The sequence below is a fragment of the Rhinichthys klamathensis genome, unplaced genomic scaffold (assembly GCF_029890125.1).
Source record: "Rhinichthys klamathensis goyatoka isolate OS25496 unplaced genomic scaffold, OSU_Roscu_1.1 h1tg000234l_1, whole genome shotgun sequence".
NCBI classification, from domain to species: Eukaryota; Metazoa; Chordata; class Actinopteri; order Cypriniformes; family Leuciscidae; genus Rhinichthys; species Rhinichthys klamathensis.
In genome coordinates, this window is record NW_026606757.1 from 677,265 (window position 1) to 691,619 (window position 14,355).

The 14,355-nt window shown below is 45.6% G+C and overlaps 1 protein-coding gene across 1 annotated transcript in view; it reads left to right on the plus strand.

Moving 5' to 3' along the window:
- Nucleotides 1–8,280, plus strand: part of tmc2a (transmembrane channel-like 2a) — a 28,143-nt gene extending 19,863 nt beyond the window's left edge. Inside the window, exon 20 of the mRNA XM_056265486.1 lies at nucleotides 7,772–8,280. Within this exon, the coding sequence (XP_056121461.1) occupies nucleotides 7,772–7,980 (209 nt within the window). The 3' untranslated portion in view covers nucleotides 7,981–8,280. The remainder of the gene's footprint in view (nucleotides 1–7,771) is intronic.
- Nucleotides 8,281–14,355: the final 6,075 nt, after the last annotated feature.

Here is a 14,355-nt window from a genome sequence, read left to right on the forward strand (position 1 = left end):
GGTGATCAAGGGCTTAGGGCATTCAATTTAAACATTTCAAGGCTTCCACCAATATTGGGCACACGTGCAACATGAGCATAGGCGTACATCCAAGTGTATGAGACGGAGGGTAGCGAAGTGCATACAAAAATTGGACTTTTTGTCCAAGAACATTTTTTTAAAAAAACTTTTTGGCCAAGGAACCGGTAAGCACAATCAGGTAAATGAGGACTAGACATAAGCTAAACAAGTGGTGGGGTAACAGGAAACAAAGAGACAGGACCAGGGGAGAACATGGGCAACATAAACAAAGGCACAGCCATGTGTTCAAGCATCAGATTAACATAGAGACATTGAACAAAGACAAGACAGACAGAATTTACAGGGCAGAACCGTGACACTGTTTTCTACTGTAATACAGAATCTTTTGTTTTGTGCAATGGAAAGGTTCTATGAATGTTAAAGGTTCTTCAGGGAACTATCAATGCCAATAAAGAACCTTTATTTTTAAAAGTGTCCCATATTAACACATAACATTTGCTGTTTTCCAATATACACTAGTGTTAAATTTTTTTGAGAAATTGTTAGTTCTCTTACGAGAGGTTCTCTCGTATTCCGTAAGTTGCTTACGCTACGGGTAAAGTAATCTTTTCTCGAGATATTGAAGCCAAAAATTATCCTTAATTTTTCATATATTGTCAACGCAGTGCAGCAGCCAGCAGACCTAGAGCAGGCTATCTTGCGTGCCCATTGGCTGCCCTGCGGCAACTGGTGCAGCCTACCAGAAGGGGGGTGGCTTAGCGTATAAAAGACGGGCTTGGGGGCTGCATCACTGATTTCATCATCTTCAGCGAAGCTCTACACATCGCTGGACTCTGGGAGAAGCCGCCGCCGTTGAAACCAGCGACCAGCACGCAGAGGAAAGAGCCTGAGGAAGCCGGTCGTCTTCGCCGCCTTCAGGCTTCCGTGCCTGCTACGCCATCCGGCGACGAGCATCCTTTTTAATGCTATTGCTTTCTGTGAGTGTTCGCCGCTGCGACACTTACTTTCTAAAAGAGCGCGAGGCGTTTTTCTAAAAATGCCTCGCATTTCCTGTGGCTCGTGTAGAGCCCCACCCAGCGCTGGAGACCGCCATTTGATCTGCGCTCTCTGCCTGGGCCCGGAACACGCAGCCTCCTGAATCCAGGGCGAGGGCTGTGTGTTGGGGTGCACTGTGAAGCGCTTCCGCTGTCGACCCTGTGGGCTCGGCTCGAGGCCTTCACTGTGGATACTGTCACTCCGCCCTCCGGGCCGCGCAAGAAGCACCGTTCACAGAAGCGAGCGGAGCCTGAGGTCACACTGAAGAGCTCGCCGGATTACATCCCGCCAGCTTCTCTCTCTCCTTCTCCGCCCCTCCCGGACGCGCAGCTGCCGGCTTTGGCCCTCACTGCCGCCGCCTCAGGGGACGAAGCTGAAGGAATGGACCCAGGTGACAGCTGTTCCATCCTGGCATCGGACAGCGAGGAGTGGTCGAGTTCTCATCACTCCGCCTCCTCCTCAATCCGGGAATGCTACAAAGGCTACTGCAGCGGTGTATTCGGCAGCCAACGAGCCGGTAATGCAACCTGCTCGCCTGCAAAATCTTAAGAGTATAACGTCTGGCTATCCGGCTCATGCCGTGGTGCTCTAAGTGTAGAAAATGTGCCCACATCTCAGTGTTCACCTCTACACGAAAGCACGATACCCCTGTGTCTCTCACACTCACAGAGCCCACTCTCATAAAGCTGGCAAATGCCGCTCGAGTGCTAGATGAAGGAAATGTGCCCACAATTCTGTGCTCACGCCTACTCTTTGCCCGCTCTGTCACGCGGCCAAAACAGCCTCATATCGGTCAGATTACGAATGTATGTGCCCGCTCACAAGCGCTCACGCTTACTAGTAAACAACCTCCGGTTCAGTTTTCCGAGCCCACAAAGCGTGGCGATCGGAACCCGGTGGCTATTCTGCCCATGGCTATGAATGTAAGTTACGTGCCCGCTTACGAGCTCTCACGCTTACTAATAAACGCCCGGCGCTGCTCGCGCATCACAAAGTTATCTCAAACGTTCCCTGTTCAAAGCAATCGGGACGTCACATGTGAAACAGCCAGCCATAGCTGTCAGCGAGCCACCGTATTCAAGCACTGAGGGCGCGCGCGCCGCGCCCATGCCCCCGGTTCAGTTTTCCGAGCCCACGAAGCGTGGCGATCGGAACCCGGAGGCTGTTCTGCCCGTGGCTATGAATGTAAGTTACGTGCCCGCTTACGAGCGCTCACGCTTACTAATAAACGCCCGGCGCTGCTCGCGCATCACAAAGAAGGGTATAATGTCTGGAGTCATAAGTGTAGAAAAGGTGCCCACATCTCAGTGTTCACCCCTACACACAAGCACTATACCCGTGTCTCTCGCTCTCACAGAGCCCACTCTCTTAAAGCTGGCGAATGCTGCTCGAGTGTTAGATGTAGGAAACGTGCCCACAACTACGTGCCCACGCCTACTGTCTGCTCACGCCTACTCTGTTGCACGGCCAAAGCAGCCTCATACCAGTCAGGTTATGAATGTAAGTTATGTGCCCGCTCACGAGCGCTCACGCTTACTAACAAACACCTCGCCCCAGGCGCCACTCGCGCATCACAAAGTGATCACAAAACGTTCCCCATTCAAAGCAATCGGGACGTCACATTTGAATGTAAGTTACGTGCCCGCTCACGAGCGCTCACGCTTACTAACAAACTTTTTCCCCCTGGCGCCGCTCGCGTATCATAAAACGTTCCCCATTTAAAGTAATCGGGACGTCACATATGAAACAGCCAGCTACCGCTGTCAGCAAGCCGTCGTATTCGAGCGCCGAGGGTGCGCGCGCGCCATGCCCAGACCTCCGGTTCAGTTTCCCGAGCCCACGAAGTGCGGCGATTGGAACTCGGAGACCATTCTTCCCCTAGCTATACATGTAAAAACATGGGAAGCGATTCCAGGGATATCAGAGTGGGTGCTAAGAACAATAAGACAGGGCTACTCACTACAGTTCGCTCGCTGTCCCCCTTGCTTTCAAGCACGGACCGAGACGAAAGTGAAAGCGGAAGTAGCGCATCTACTCCGCGCAGAAATGGCCAAACTGCTGTGCAAAGGGGCTATAGCACCAGTACCTCCTTCTTGAGCGAGTAAGGCTTTTACAGCCGCTATTTTCATGTACCCAAGAAGGACGGAGCTCTAAGACCTATATTAGATCTGAGATATTTAAACAAAGCTCTCATGAAAAGACCGTTCAAAATGCTCACGACCAGACATATCCTCGTGCAAATTCGCCCGAGGGGCTGGTTTATATCTCTCGATCTGAAAGATGCTTACTTTCAGATTCAGATAATACCCCGTCACAGGCCATTCTTAAGATTCGCCTTCGACAGCCAGGTATATCAATACACCGTCCTCCCGTTCGGCCCATCTTTAGCACCATGTACATTAACGAAGTGCATGGACGCGGCTCTCGCTCCCCTGAGAAATCAGGCATGCGGATTCTGAACTATTTGGACGATTGGCTGATTCTGGCACAGTCAGAGATAGAACTGCTATCTTACAGAACAGTTCTCCTCAGTCATCTGAAAAGCATGGGCCTCATGGTCAACTGGACCAAGAGCTCATCACTGCCCAGTTAGTCAGTTTCCTTTCTGGGGATAGAACTGGACTCTGTGGCCCGTTTATCGACACAGCGCTTCTCTGAAAACATTCCAGAGAATGCTGGGCTGTATGGTATCGGCCTCGGCTGTGCTTCAGCTGGGCCTGCTGCGTATGCGCCCGCTACAGCGCTGGCTGAATGCTCGAGTGCCTCACCAGGCTTGGGCTTCAGGCCGCAGACGGATCAGAGTGACTCAGAGCTGCGTTTTAGCTCTGCAGCCCTGGTTAGCGGCCGACTGGTATCAGCGGGGTGTGACAATGAGAGCTGTCTCGTACCAAAAGGTCATCTTGACGGATGCCTCCAACCTAGGTTGGGGCGCCCTCTTGGAGGGCAGACCGGTCTTTGGCCTGTGGTCAGACCAAGAGAGATGTTTCCACATAAACTGTCTGGAAATGATAGCGGTCGAGAACGCGCTCAGGCGCTTCCCCCTGTTCATACGGGACCACCATGTGCGAGTCTGCTCGGACAACATGTCTGTGGTGTCCTACATAAACCGTCAGGGTGGTGTCAGATCCAGAAGTCTCTGCCATCTGACAGAATGCCTTCTCGTTTGGTCTCAGCACCTCCTGCGCTCGCTGAGAGCTGCGCATGTGCCAGGCCACCTAAACGACGGCCCAGACAAGCTATCCAGGGACCACGTTCCCCCAGGGGAAGGGTCCCTGCACCCCCAGACAGTCCAGTTACTGTGGCGCCTTTTTGCCCGCTGTTCTTTTCAAAGAACGAGGATGTGCTGGCCCAAACCTGGCCCAGGCTCCCTCTTTATGCTTTCCCTCCGGTCTCTCTGTTACCACAGGTAATCAAGAGTATCAAGGAAACACGGTGCTCCTTATTAGGGGTGGGAATCTTTGGTCACCTCACGATCCGATCCGATTCCGATTCTGGGAGTCACGATCCGATTCCAGAACGATTGTTTATCTACCTTTCCCCTCTTATTAATTCATTAGTTTGCATAAGTAATTAAGTACTTTTTAAAAAATAATTAAAAATTTTTTTTTTATTAAAACAGTTGCATGTTAAGAATTTTAAACTAATATAACTAATATAACAAATAATAACTAATATAACAAATAATAAAGAGGAGCATAGAAAAATATAACAAACAACAAACAAAAAGTGCTTTCAGTAGCCTATAGATTATCTGAACGTTTTCGTTTCAAGAACTGTGAGTGATTTTTCTTCATCTTTACTGTTGTTTTTTACTATGACATCATAGACTACGGGAGATCTATTAAGCTGCATTCACGCACGCATCTCTTTTGAAATAAAAGAAGTAATGCGGTGTGTCCTGTCCGTTTAATCCCCTAAGACATAACTGGCAGCGTTTACGTTAATTTTGCACAAGTACATTAAACCACTACACAGAGTTGCACAGCCGCATGCGCGAGCAGTCTCACAAACAAAGCAACGCGTGCTTCAATTTCATTTGAAATTGAAAGCAGCCTTCTGTTAGTGAGGTTCATATTTTAAACATATAAGTCCACTGCATTCCAAACCACATAAATGATGACTTCGTAGAGCATTTGTAAGGAAAATACCGACGGGCGAGACAGCACACTTCAAGTGTAACATCAAAGAAAGCGCACGTCTCTCACAGCGTATCCTGCGTGCAATGAAGCCTGTGAATGTTCATGTAATTCGCTTCAACCTTTCCGAACTTTATGAAAGATTATTTTACGGAAGGTTCGAGTGGTGTATGTGTGTGAGGAATTGGAAGCAAGCAGAATGCGGGTGTTTCTAAAGCAAACTCAACGTCATTGCACATCTGGTTAAAAACTAAGCTCAGAATCGAATCTGGAATTCTCAGAATCGATCCAGAATCGTTGGAGAGAGAATGGTGATGCATCGATGGATCGATTTTTTCTCCCATCCCTACTCCTTATAGCCCCGCGATGGGAGAATCAAATCTGGTTCCGGAGCTGATGCGGCTGTCACACACAGCCCCTTGGGCGATTCCGGTGAGGAGAGACCTCCTCTCTCAAGCCTGCGGCTCAATCTGGCATCCCCATCCAGAGCGCTGGTCTCTGCACATATGGGTAATCAACGGATATCCGTTGTCTTGCCAGAGGGAGTGATGAACACGATTACGCAATCCAGAGCTCCCTCTACGAGGCGGCTTTACGCGTCTAAATGGTCAGTGTTCTCCAAATGGTGTGCCGATAGAGATCTAGAACCACGAATATGTAGGGTCCCGTGGTTGCTTGGCTTCCTCCAAGAGCTGTTGGATAAAGGCAGGTCCCCATCCACACTTAAAGTATATGTGGCGGCCGTGGCAGCGTTCACTGAGTCGACCCGAGGTAAGTCAATAGGAAGAAACGAGCTCGTCATCCGCTTCCTTAGAGGAGCCAGAAGGATGAACCCCCCGCGACCCCCGTCGGTTCCCATGTGGGATCTTTCATTCATGAACCAATAGACTCCGTGGACCTAAAGTACCTCTCGCTCAAAGCCGTTTTTCTGACAGCTCTGTCATCAGTTAAACGCGTAGGGGATTTACAGTAGGGGATCTGTTACCGCTGCGTGTCTTGAGTTCGGGCCAAATGACTCCAAAGTCACCCTCAAGCCAAGGCACGGTTATGTCCCAAAAGTGTTGGGCACTCCCTTTAGAGCGCAGGTCATTTCTCTCTCGGCTCTGCCAGCTGAGGGCTTACATTACGCGCTCCGCCCCTTTCAGGCGTTCGGAACAGCTTTTTCTTTCGTTTGGTGGGCGAACAAGGGTCTCACCGCCTCGAAATAGAGCCTGTCTAGATGGATAGTGGAAGCTATCGCATCCGCTTATGGGTGTAAAGGTCTGCAATGCCCCCTGGGCATCAGGGCACACTCCACCAGAGGCGTGGCCTCGTCGTGGGCTTGGTCCAGCGGAATTTCCATTCATGACATTTGTGAGGCGGCAGGCTGGGCCTCTCCGTCTACTTTTGTTAGGTTTTATAACCTGGAAGTTCCCGCCTTGCAGGCTAGACTTCTGTCAGTATGAGAGGTGTGTATGTCTTGCCCAGATTTATCATGCGCAGACTACTCTCACGCGATTCTGGCTCTCCTGGTTGAGCCGCACTGTATGGTGAATATTTATATGGACAGGCATCGCCACTCTGTATACCCTATATGTACTTATAACATGCACTGCTGGCCACCTGTTTCCCACTTATCTATGTTCCCCGGGAATCCCTGGGACTCATGAAGTTGATGCTGTTGATGCTGGCGTTGACAATGGGTTCCCGTAGCGTAAGCAACTTACGCAATACGAGAGAACCTCTTGTAAGAGAACGTACTCGGTTACATACGTAACCTCGGTTCTCTCTAGTAGAGGGAACGAGTATTGCGTAACCTGACCGTGCAGGCGCCAAGAGCGAATTTTCGCTTCAGCTGATGAAACCAGTGATGCAGCCCCGAGCCCGTCTTTTATACACTAAGCAACCCCCCTTCTGGTGGGCTGTGACGCATAGTGGGCGCGAAGCGCCATCATTGGGCGTGACGTCACGCGAGAGGCTCAGTGGTAGGCTGCAGCAGTTGCCGCAGGGCAGCCAATGGGCACACAAGATAGCCTGCTCTAGGTCTGCTGGCTGCTGCACTACATTGACAATATATGAAAAATTAAGGATAATTTTTGGCTTCAATATCTCGAGAAAAGATGACTTTACCCGTAGCATAAGCAACTTACGCACTACTCGTTCCCTCTACTAGAGAGAACCGAGGTTACGTACGTAACCGAGTACGTTTTAATACTTTTTATTCTTCAAAGAATACTGTTTTCAACATTGACATTAATAGAAATGTTACTTGAGCACCAAATCAGCACATAAGAATCATGTGAAACTGAAGACTGTAGTAATGGCTGCGGAATACACAGTTTTGCAATCGCAGGAATAGATTACATTTTAAAATGTATATAAAATATATACACTATTTCAATCAAATAAATGCAGCTTTGGTAGGCATAAACATTTAAAAATCTTATCAGCACCAAACTTTTTAACGGTAGCGTAATTCTCTGTAAGTCATATGTATTTGAATAGTTTTAAACAGAATTACAGACTTTATCCAAAAATACGGTAACACCTTTCAGTGAAACAGTGTCACCCTTCACTCCATTTGTTTTTTTCTGTCGTAGAAAAACGGCATGACCAGGGTGGAAAATCTCCAAAAGTGAAACCAGGCTCAGCTGGAAATGACGTGCGTCTGCAGAAAGATGTGTCACTCGCGTCAGCCAATCCTAACACCCGGGGGCCTGTGACTCGAGCACCAGGCCCCAGGGGACCTGGACCTCTACCTGGCCAACCAGGGGCAGGCAGGGGTCAAGGGCCACCCCCTAGACGCTAATGTGTGATCTATTCATTATTGTGTGCCCTCCCTGTCTGCAGACTCTAAAATTTATGTAAGCATTGGTTGCTTTCTCCAGAGAAAGAATATTTAAAAATTATTACAATATTTGGACACGTCTGCAGAAATGTTTAAAATGGTTAATATCTTTGTAAATTGCACGTATCATATACATACAGTGGCCCCAAAAGGAATTTGTACACTCAGTCACATCTAAAAATGTTAGAATGCAATTAGCATCTTCAAACTGATGCTAGAACTTTTCTTAAAACTAACTTCTTCTCTACGTTTACTGAACAATTTTTTGCAGTGACTATTAAACAACTGGGTGATTTTAAAGATAAAGTCAGTTTATCGGGTGTCATTCATCATATTACCTATAAGCATTCCACATCCAAGTGTCCTAATACTTTTTGTCTTCATTTTGAACAGTATATCGGTTGTTTTATCATCAAAAAAAGTTTGCTTGTAAAGTGTGTTCTAAAACTTTTCTTTTACAATATAGCTTGCTTTGATGTTTTGTTGTCTAATGCTTTGCATCCATGCATTTTTAATTGTGTTTTAAGTGTGTAAATACTCTTTGGAGCTGCTGTATGTGAGATGGTATAAATCATACCACTATATACCTGTTGAAAAACTGATCTACAGTTACAATGCATTTGTTATCTATTCTGTTTTGTGTTTTATAATAATTCCAAGATCTGTGAAGATTTCAATCATTTCTTTACTTTAGTGACAGTTGAACTTCATGAAGATTGGGTTATGATCACTAATATAAATAAGTGACTAACAATGAATTAAAGAGTTAAACTGGTTCTGAAAGTTTCTGCATTTTTTTTATTTTGTGTGAAAGTATGATACAAACCCAGAACCCAGTTATACAACTTTTCTTTTTCTCTGTAGTCTGACAGAACTCAGGTCAGGAGTTGTAGCTTGATCTTAAAGAGATCACCCAAAAATTAAACTTCTGTCATCATTTACTCAAAATAAATTTTTGTTTACAGTCCTGTTCCCCATGTACATACTATGTTCTAATTAGTAATTGAAATAACTGGATAATAACTAGGTACTAACCCTGAACCTACCCCTAAACCTAACCTTAACCTAACCCATGTAGTTACCTACCCAGTAATTTTGTAAAGGCCACCTGTCAGCCCAACGAAGGAATCCAACGGTGTTGGTATAATGTGTGTATGTCTTTTTAGCGTTCTATGAATTTCACTTAATTCGTAGAATTTAGTTTAGTTAATTAGCCATTTCCGTACAACTTACCAAGCCAGTGATTGGTCATCAGATGATTTGCATATGGGCCTTTAGTTTTACCTATCCTGGACACAGATCTGCGGAAGCAACAGCCTCCTCATAATGAAAAAAATTGTCAGGTAAAAATGTATCATGTCATTTTCACAAATAAACAATTAGAAGCCAAATCAGAAATAATAAACAAATGACATGAATTGCTCAAATATGACTCTAAGAGTAAGAAATGCATTCCTGACAGACACACAGTGGTGTGTGAGTGTGTTCCGAGTGCAAGACTCGGGAAGACATTGACACAGCACTGCATGGGGGTTTCCTGGTTACAGGTTCCCAAAGACTGCTCTGCCACTTATACCCTTAACAGACCAGAACAAAATGTTGTAAATATTTACTACACAAACACCTGGTTTTGGGGGAGAGGAGAGGATTCTCAGATATCTTGAAGAGACAACGCCCAAAAGGAAAACAGAATTATCCTAAATATTCAAAGGAACTTGAGACCATTTTACCAATCGCACTGAGATATTTAAAATGATACCAAACATGAAAAGGAAAAAAACAATAGATTCACGAGTTACATCATGGTATATAGCTAGACATTCTTAGTAGGAAGGGAGTAGGGAGAGGGGGGATGCATATATAAACAAAGTGATATGTTTGGCCAAATGTTATGTTCTCTTTCTTTGAGATCTTCTCTCCAGTGTGTGTTTTATTACTTTATTGCAGGGGTTTGATCTCAGCTTTTGTCTTAGCAAAAAAAATCAATTCTTACACTTTCCTAGGTAAGTACATTGTAAGTACATATAAGTGATTGTACTGTAAAATTAACCCTCTATGGCATGGTGTTGCCCTCAGGCAACAAACTACCTTTTTGGACCTCACACCACCCCTTTAATTCTCTTATTATATTTTTGTTAAATATATAATATTTAACAGAGCAGTCCTTTAATGAAGCAAAGTCACATACACGGTGCCACCGATTAGTAAGATAAATATAACTTTTTAACATGTTTAAGTTGAAATAACTTTATATTAAAAAATATATCCATGTGCATCAGTATGTATGTTTGATTGTTTAAAGATTTTTTTTTTTGTGATCAACTCTTTATTGTCTTTAGAAATAAAATAACATCCACTCAAACAAACAGACAGGGAAGGGTGAACAACAGACATATTATCAATAATTTAACGTAAGAAGGAGAAGAAGAAAAAAAAATTATTTTGTTTTTATTCATATACTAAAACGTACTCGGTTACTAACGTAACCTCGGTTCTCTCTAGAGAGGGAACGAGTACTGTGTAATATCTTACGCTATGGGGAAAACTCTTTTCCACGAGATATTGAAGCCAAAAATTATCCTTAATTTTTAATCAATGTAAAACACTTTGCAGCAGCAAGCAGACATAGGCGAGACAGCTCGCGCGCCTATTGGCTGCCCTGCGGCAAAAGCAGCAGCCTATCGAGAGCCGCTCTGCGCGACGTCATGACCAATGGGGGCACTTCGCGCCTATTTCGTCACGTCCCGCCAGAAAGGGCGTAGTCTTGCCCTATAAAGGCGGACGACAGGCTGATACAAACTGGTTTTCATCACTGAAGCGAACCAGAGCGTATGTTTAAGCACGGCAAGATACGCAGTACTCGTTCCCTCTCTAGAGAGAACCGAGGTTACGTTAGTAACCGAGTACGTTCTCTTACGAGAGTATCTCTCATACTGCGTAATATCTTACGCTATGGGGAACACAGTGTAACACGCCGTGCATATAGGGATCCAACACCAAAGTCCCAAGGGCAGAAGCCCGGGGCGCATGTAGTGCATAATCACCATAGACTCACAGAGAGTGAAGGAAGAGGGGCTAAAAGCGTCATTCCTTATAAAGTAGCATCCAGAGGAGCTAATCATACAGATATGACACCACGCAGCCAGGGTGAAAAGCTTTGAGCCTAAACTGGGTGGCTATACATGTGTCAACACTCGTAGGGCTGCTGTATCGGTCAGTGAGCAATACGCAGGCCTAACTCAGCATCTGGGCCGACACAGCAGGGCAGATAGTACTGAATTTTAGACCGCCAAAAGCTTAGCTTGTAAGGTGGGAACCTCGAGGTTATAGTATTTTATAAATGTAGACGGCGAGGCCCAGCCCGCGGCCGTACATATATCCTGCAGGGTAATCCCGCTAGACCATGCCCACGAAGAGGCCACGCCTCTCGTGGAGTGCGCTCTGACACCCAAGGGGCACTGTAGGCCCTTGGAGGTGTAGGCCAGCGCTATGGCATCGACTATCCATCTGGATAGGCTCTGTTTTGATGCGGCAAGTCCCTTAGAATGTCCGCCAAACAAAACGAAAAGCTGCTCAGTCTGTCTAAAAACAGACGAGCGGGACACATAAGCTCTTAGTGTCCTGACAGGGCAAAGGAGACTCGCGTCCTTCTCCTCATTGACAACCGGAAGGGCGGACAGGGAAATCACCTTGGCCCTGAATGGTGTGTTGAGGGATTTCGGCACGTACCCGTGTTTGGGTTTGAGTATGACCCTAGAGTCATTAGGCCCAAACTCCATACATGACGCGCTTACCGAATGTGCTTGTAAGTCCCCTACGCGCTTCACTGAAGTGAGAGCCATGAGAAACACAGTTTTGAAAGACAGATGCTTCATGTCTTACAAATGGATCGGCTCGAATGGGGCACCTTTCATGGCTTCCAACACCACGGAAAGGTCCCACATCGGGACTGAAGGGGGCCTGGGAGGGTTCAATCTCCGAGCACCCCTGAGGAAACGCACGACTAAGTCGTTCTTTCCCAGCGACTGGCCAGACACCGGTTTTGCAAACGTTGCTATGGCCGCCACGTACTTTGAGCGTGGAAGGGGTTCTGCCCTTATCCAGCAGCTCTTGAAGGAAGGAAAGCACTTCCTTAACCCCGCAGTCTACGGGTGACAAGCCCTGAGCTTGACACAAAGCACAGAACACAGACCATTTCGAGGAGTAGAGTCGTCTAGTAGACGGAGCTCTAGCCTGCGTGATCGTGTTTAACACTCCCAACGGGAGTTCAGCGGGTACCCGTTGATGGCCCATGCGTGCAGGGACCACAAATCCGGGCAAGGATGCCAAATCGAGCCCCCTGCCTGAGAGAGGAGGTCTCTCCTCAGTGTGATCTATGTGATGTAATAAAAAAAATTAAAAAATTAAAAAAATATAAAAAAAACACATCTGTATTAAAGAAAAAATGATTGATAAACACATAGGCCTATTTAAAATGGAATTAAATAAGTACTTTGGGTGTCTTGTTCCTTATATTTATTTTCATATTCAAGCAACAAAACTTCAATTACATCCAGTTTATTAGCAACACCGTGCATGGGCGTGAATCCCGTGAATCCCGCGATATCCGCCTTTGATCTCACAGGTGTCTGATCCACTGCGAGATCCGGCTTGCCTGCGCTTTTTTCACTCCTCCTCTCACTGCAGTCAACCTACTCTCGACTACATTTCAGGCGAGCCGAGGCAAGGCGCATCTCAAACAAGCCTATTGTTTGAATCAGAGCCTTTTGACTATGCCTCTTCTTCAGCCTGCACCACACCCGTGGGTTTGTGCAACCAAAATTTTGAAGAATATTCACTGTGCTCTTTCCCATTTGCCTTCCACACAGTGGTGTAGTCTAGTTTTTTGTAGTGAGTATACTGTGATATTACCCCCCCCCCCCCCCCCAGTGTGTTATTCCTTTAAAATTATGTTTTTTTAATAGATTTGATTATTATTATTATTTTAAAAAGTAGGCTACATCTTACTATGCAATTTCTTTAATAAGTCCTTTGAGTTACTTTCTTTCTCTCTACAAACTTTTATTATGGTGGGTTGTAAATTAAAGACATTTGAGCTTCTGTGTGTTTTAATAAACTATTATTATTATTAATTATTAGGCCTACTTGAAGTATACTCTACTGTGCAATAGTAATATATTTCTGTTATATTTTCTTCGTTATACAAAACTTTTATTTTGACAGGTTGTCATGAAGACTTTAAAGTTTGTGAGTGTATATGATACGAATGAATGACGATAGTTTTATCAAATGAAATGGTAAAATTCTTGTGAAGTGACTCTCATAAAAGGTCTGCGATGAAGTTCAAATGTGTGCATGTCCTCCTCATAGACGCTGAAAACACCATGAGTGTCACGCGCGCTTCAGTGTGTAGCTAGTAGAGCACACATTGAGCGCTCATTCACAGAAACACGCAGAACATGCAGAGTTTATTTCTATAGCAGTCTTTTTGAGCTTTACACACTAGTACACTAGTTTACACACTAGTAGGCCTACATCGAGATTTGATCCGTTGTACATCCCTACTTTTGATTTATTCTTTCAAAAATGGCCAAATTGCGTGACGTTCCGCTTTACAGTAGGCTAAGTTGCATTTGTGACTGGATTCCGCGATTCGATCCGCTGCGCAAACACCAGACGGCGGGGTGAATTTATGAATGAAAGTTCTGTCACAAAACGATGTTGTTACGAATACTCGCGCTTTTTTAAGTGGGTATACGGAGATCCTTGGCCTTTAGTGGGTATACGGCGTATACCTGCGTATCACGTAGACCAGTGTTTCTCAACCAGTGGGTCGCTACCCACTAGTGGGTCGTTGTTCGTTCTATAGGGGGTCGCGAGACTTTCTCTGTGTTAACCGGCACAGCCAATAAGTGGGCTTCACAAAAGGCTCATTGCAACAGGCTACGTTTACATGCAACCAAATCCAAATAATCCATTAGTAAACGCATTTCGGTTCAATCGGACTAAAAAGCCTTCATGTAAACACCTTAATCGATCCGATTGAGCTCGATCCAAATAAAATTTCAATTCGATTGAAAGGGGTGGTTTATTTCTTTTCTAATCCAACTGGGAGGACATAAACGCTTGATCGGATTGAAAACCGAAACTAAAGGACTGCGCATAGCATAATGATGTATGACGCGCTGAACAAGCTGTTCTTCCTTTTGAGTAAAGTGTCGTATAAATGAGCGTAGCCTACCATCATTCTAAAATTCTCCTTTCACTCAGCGTCTGTGAAGTGGAGCAGGACAACATCCCACCAGTCCTTGTTTCAGACTCTCATTCACAGACGAC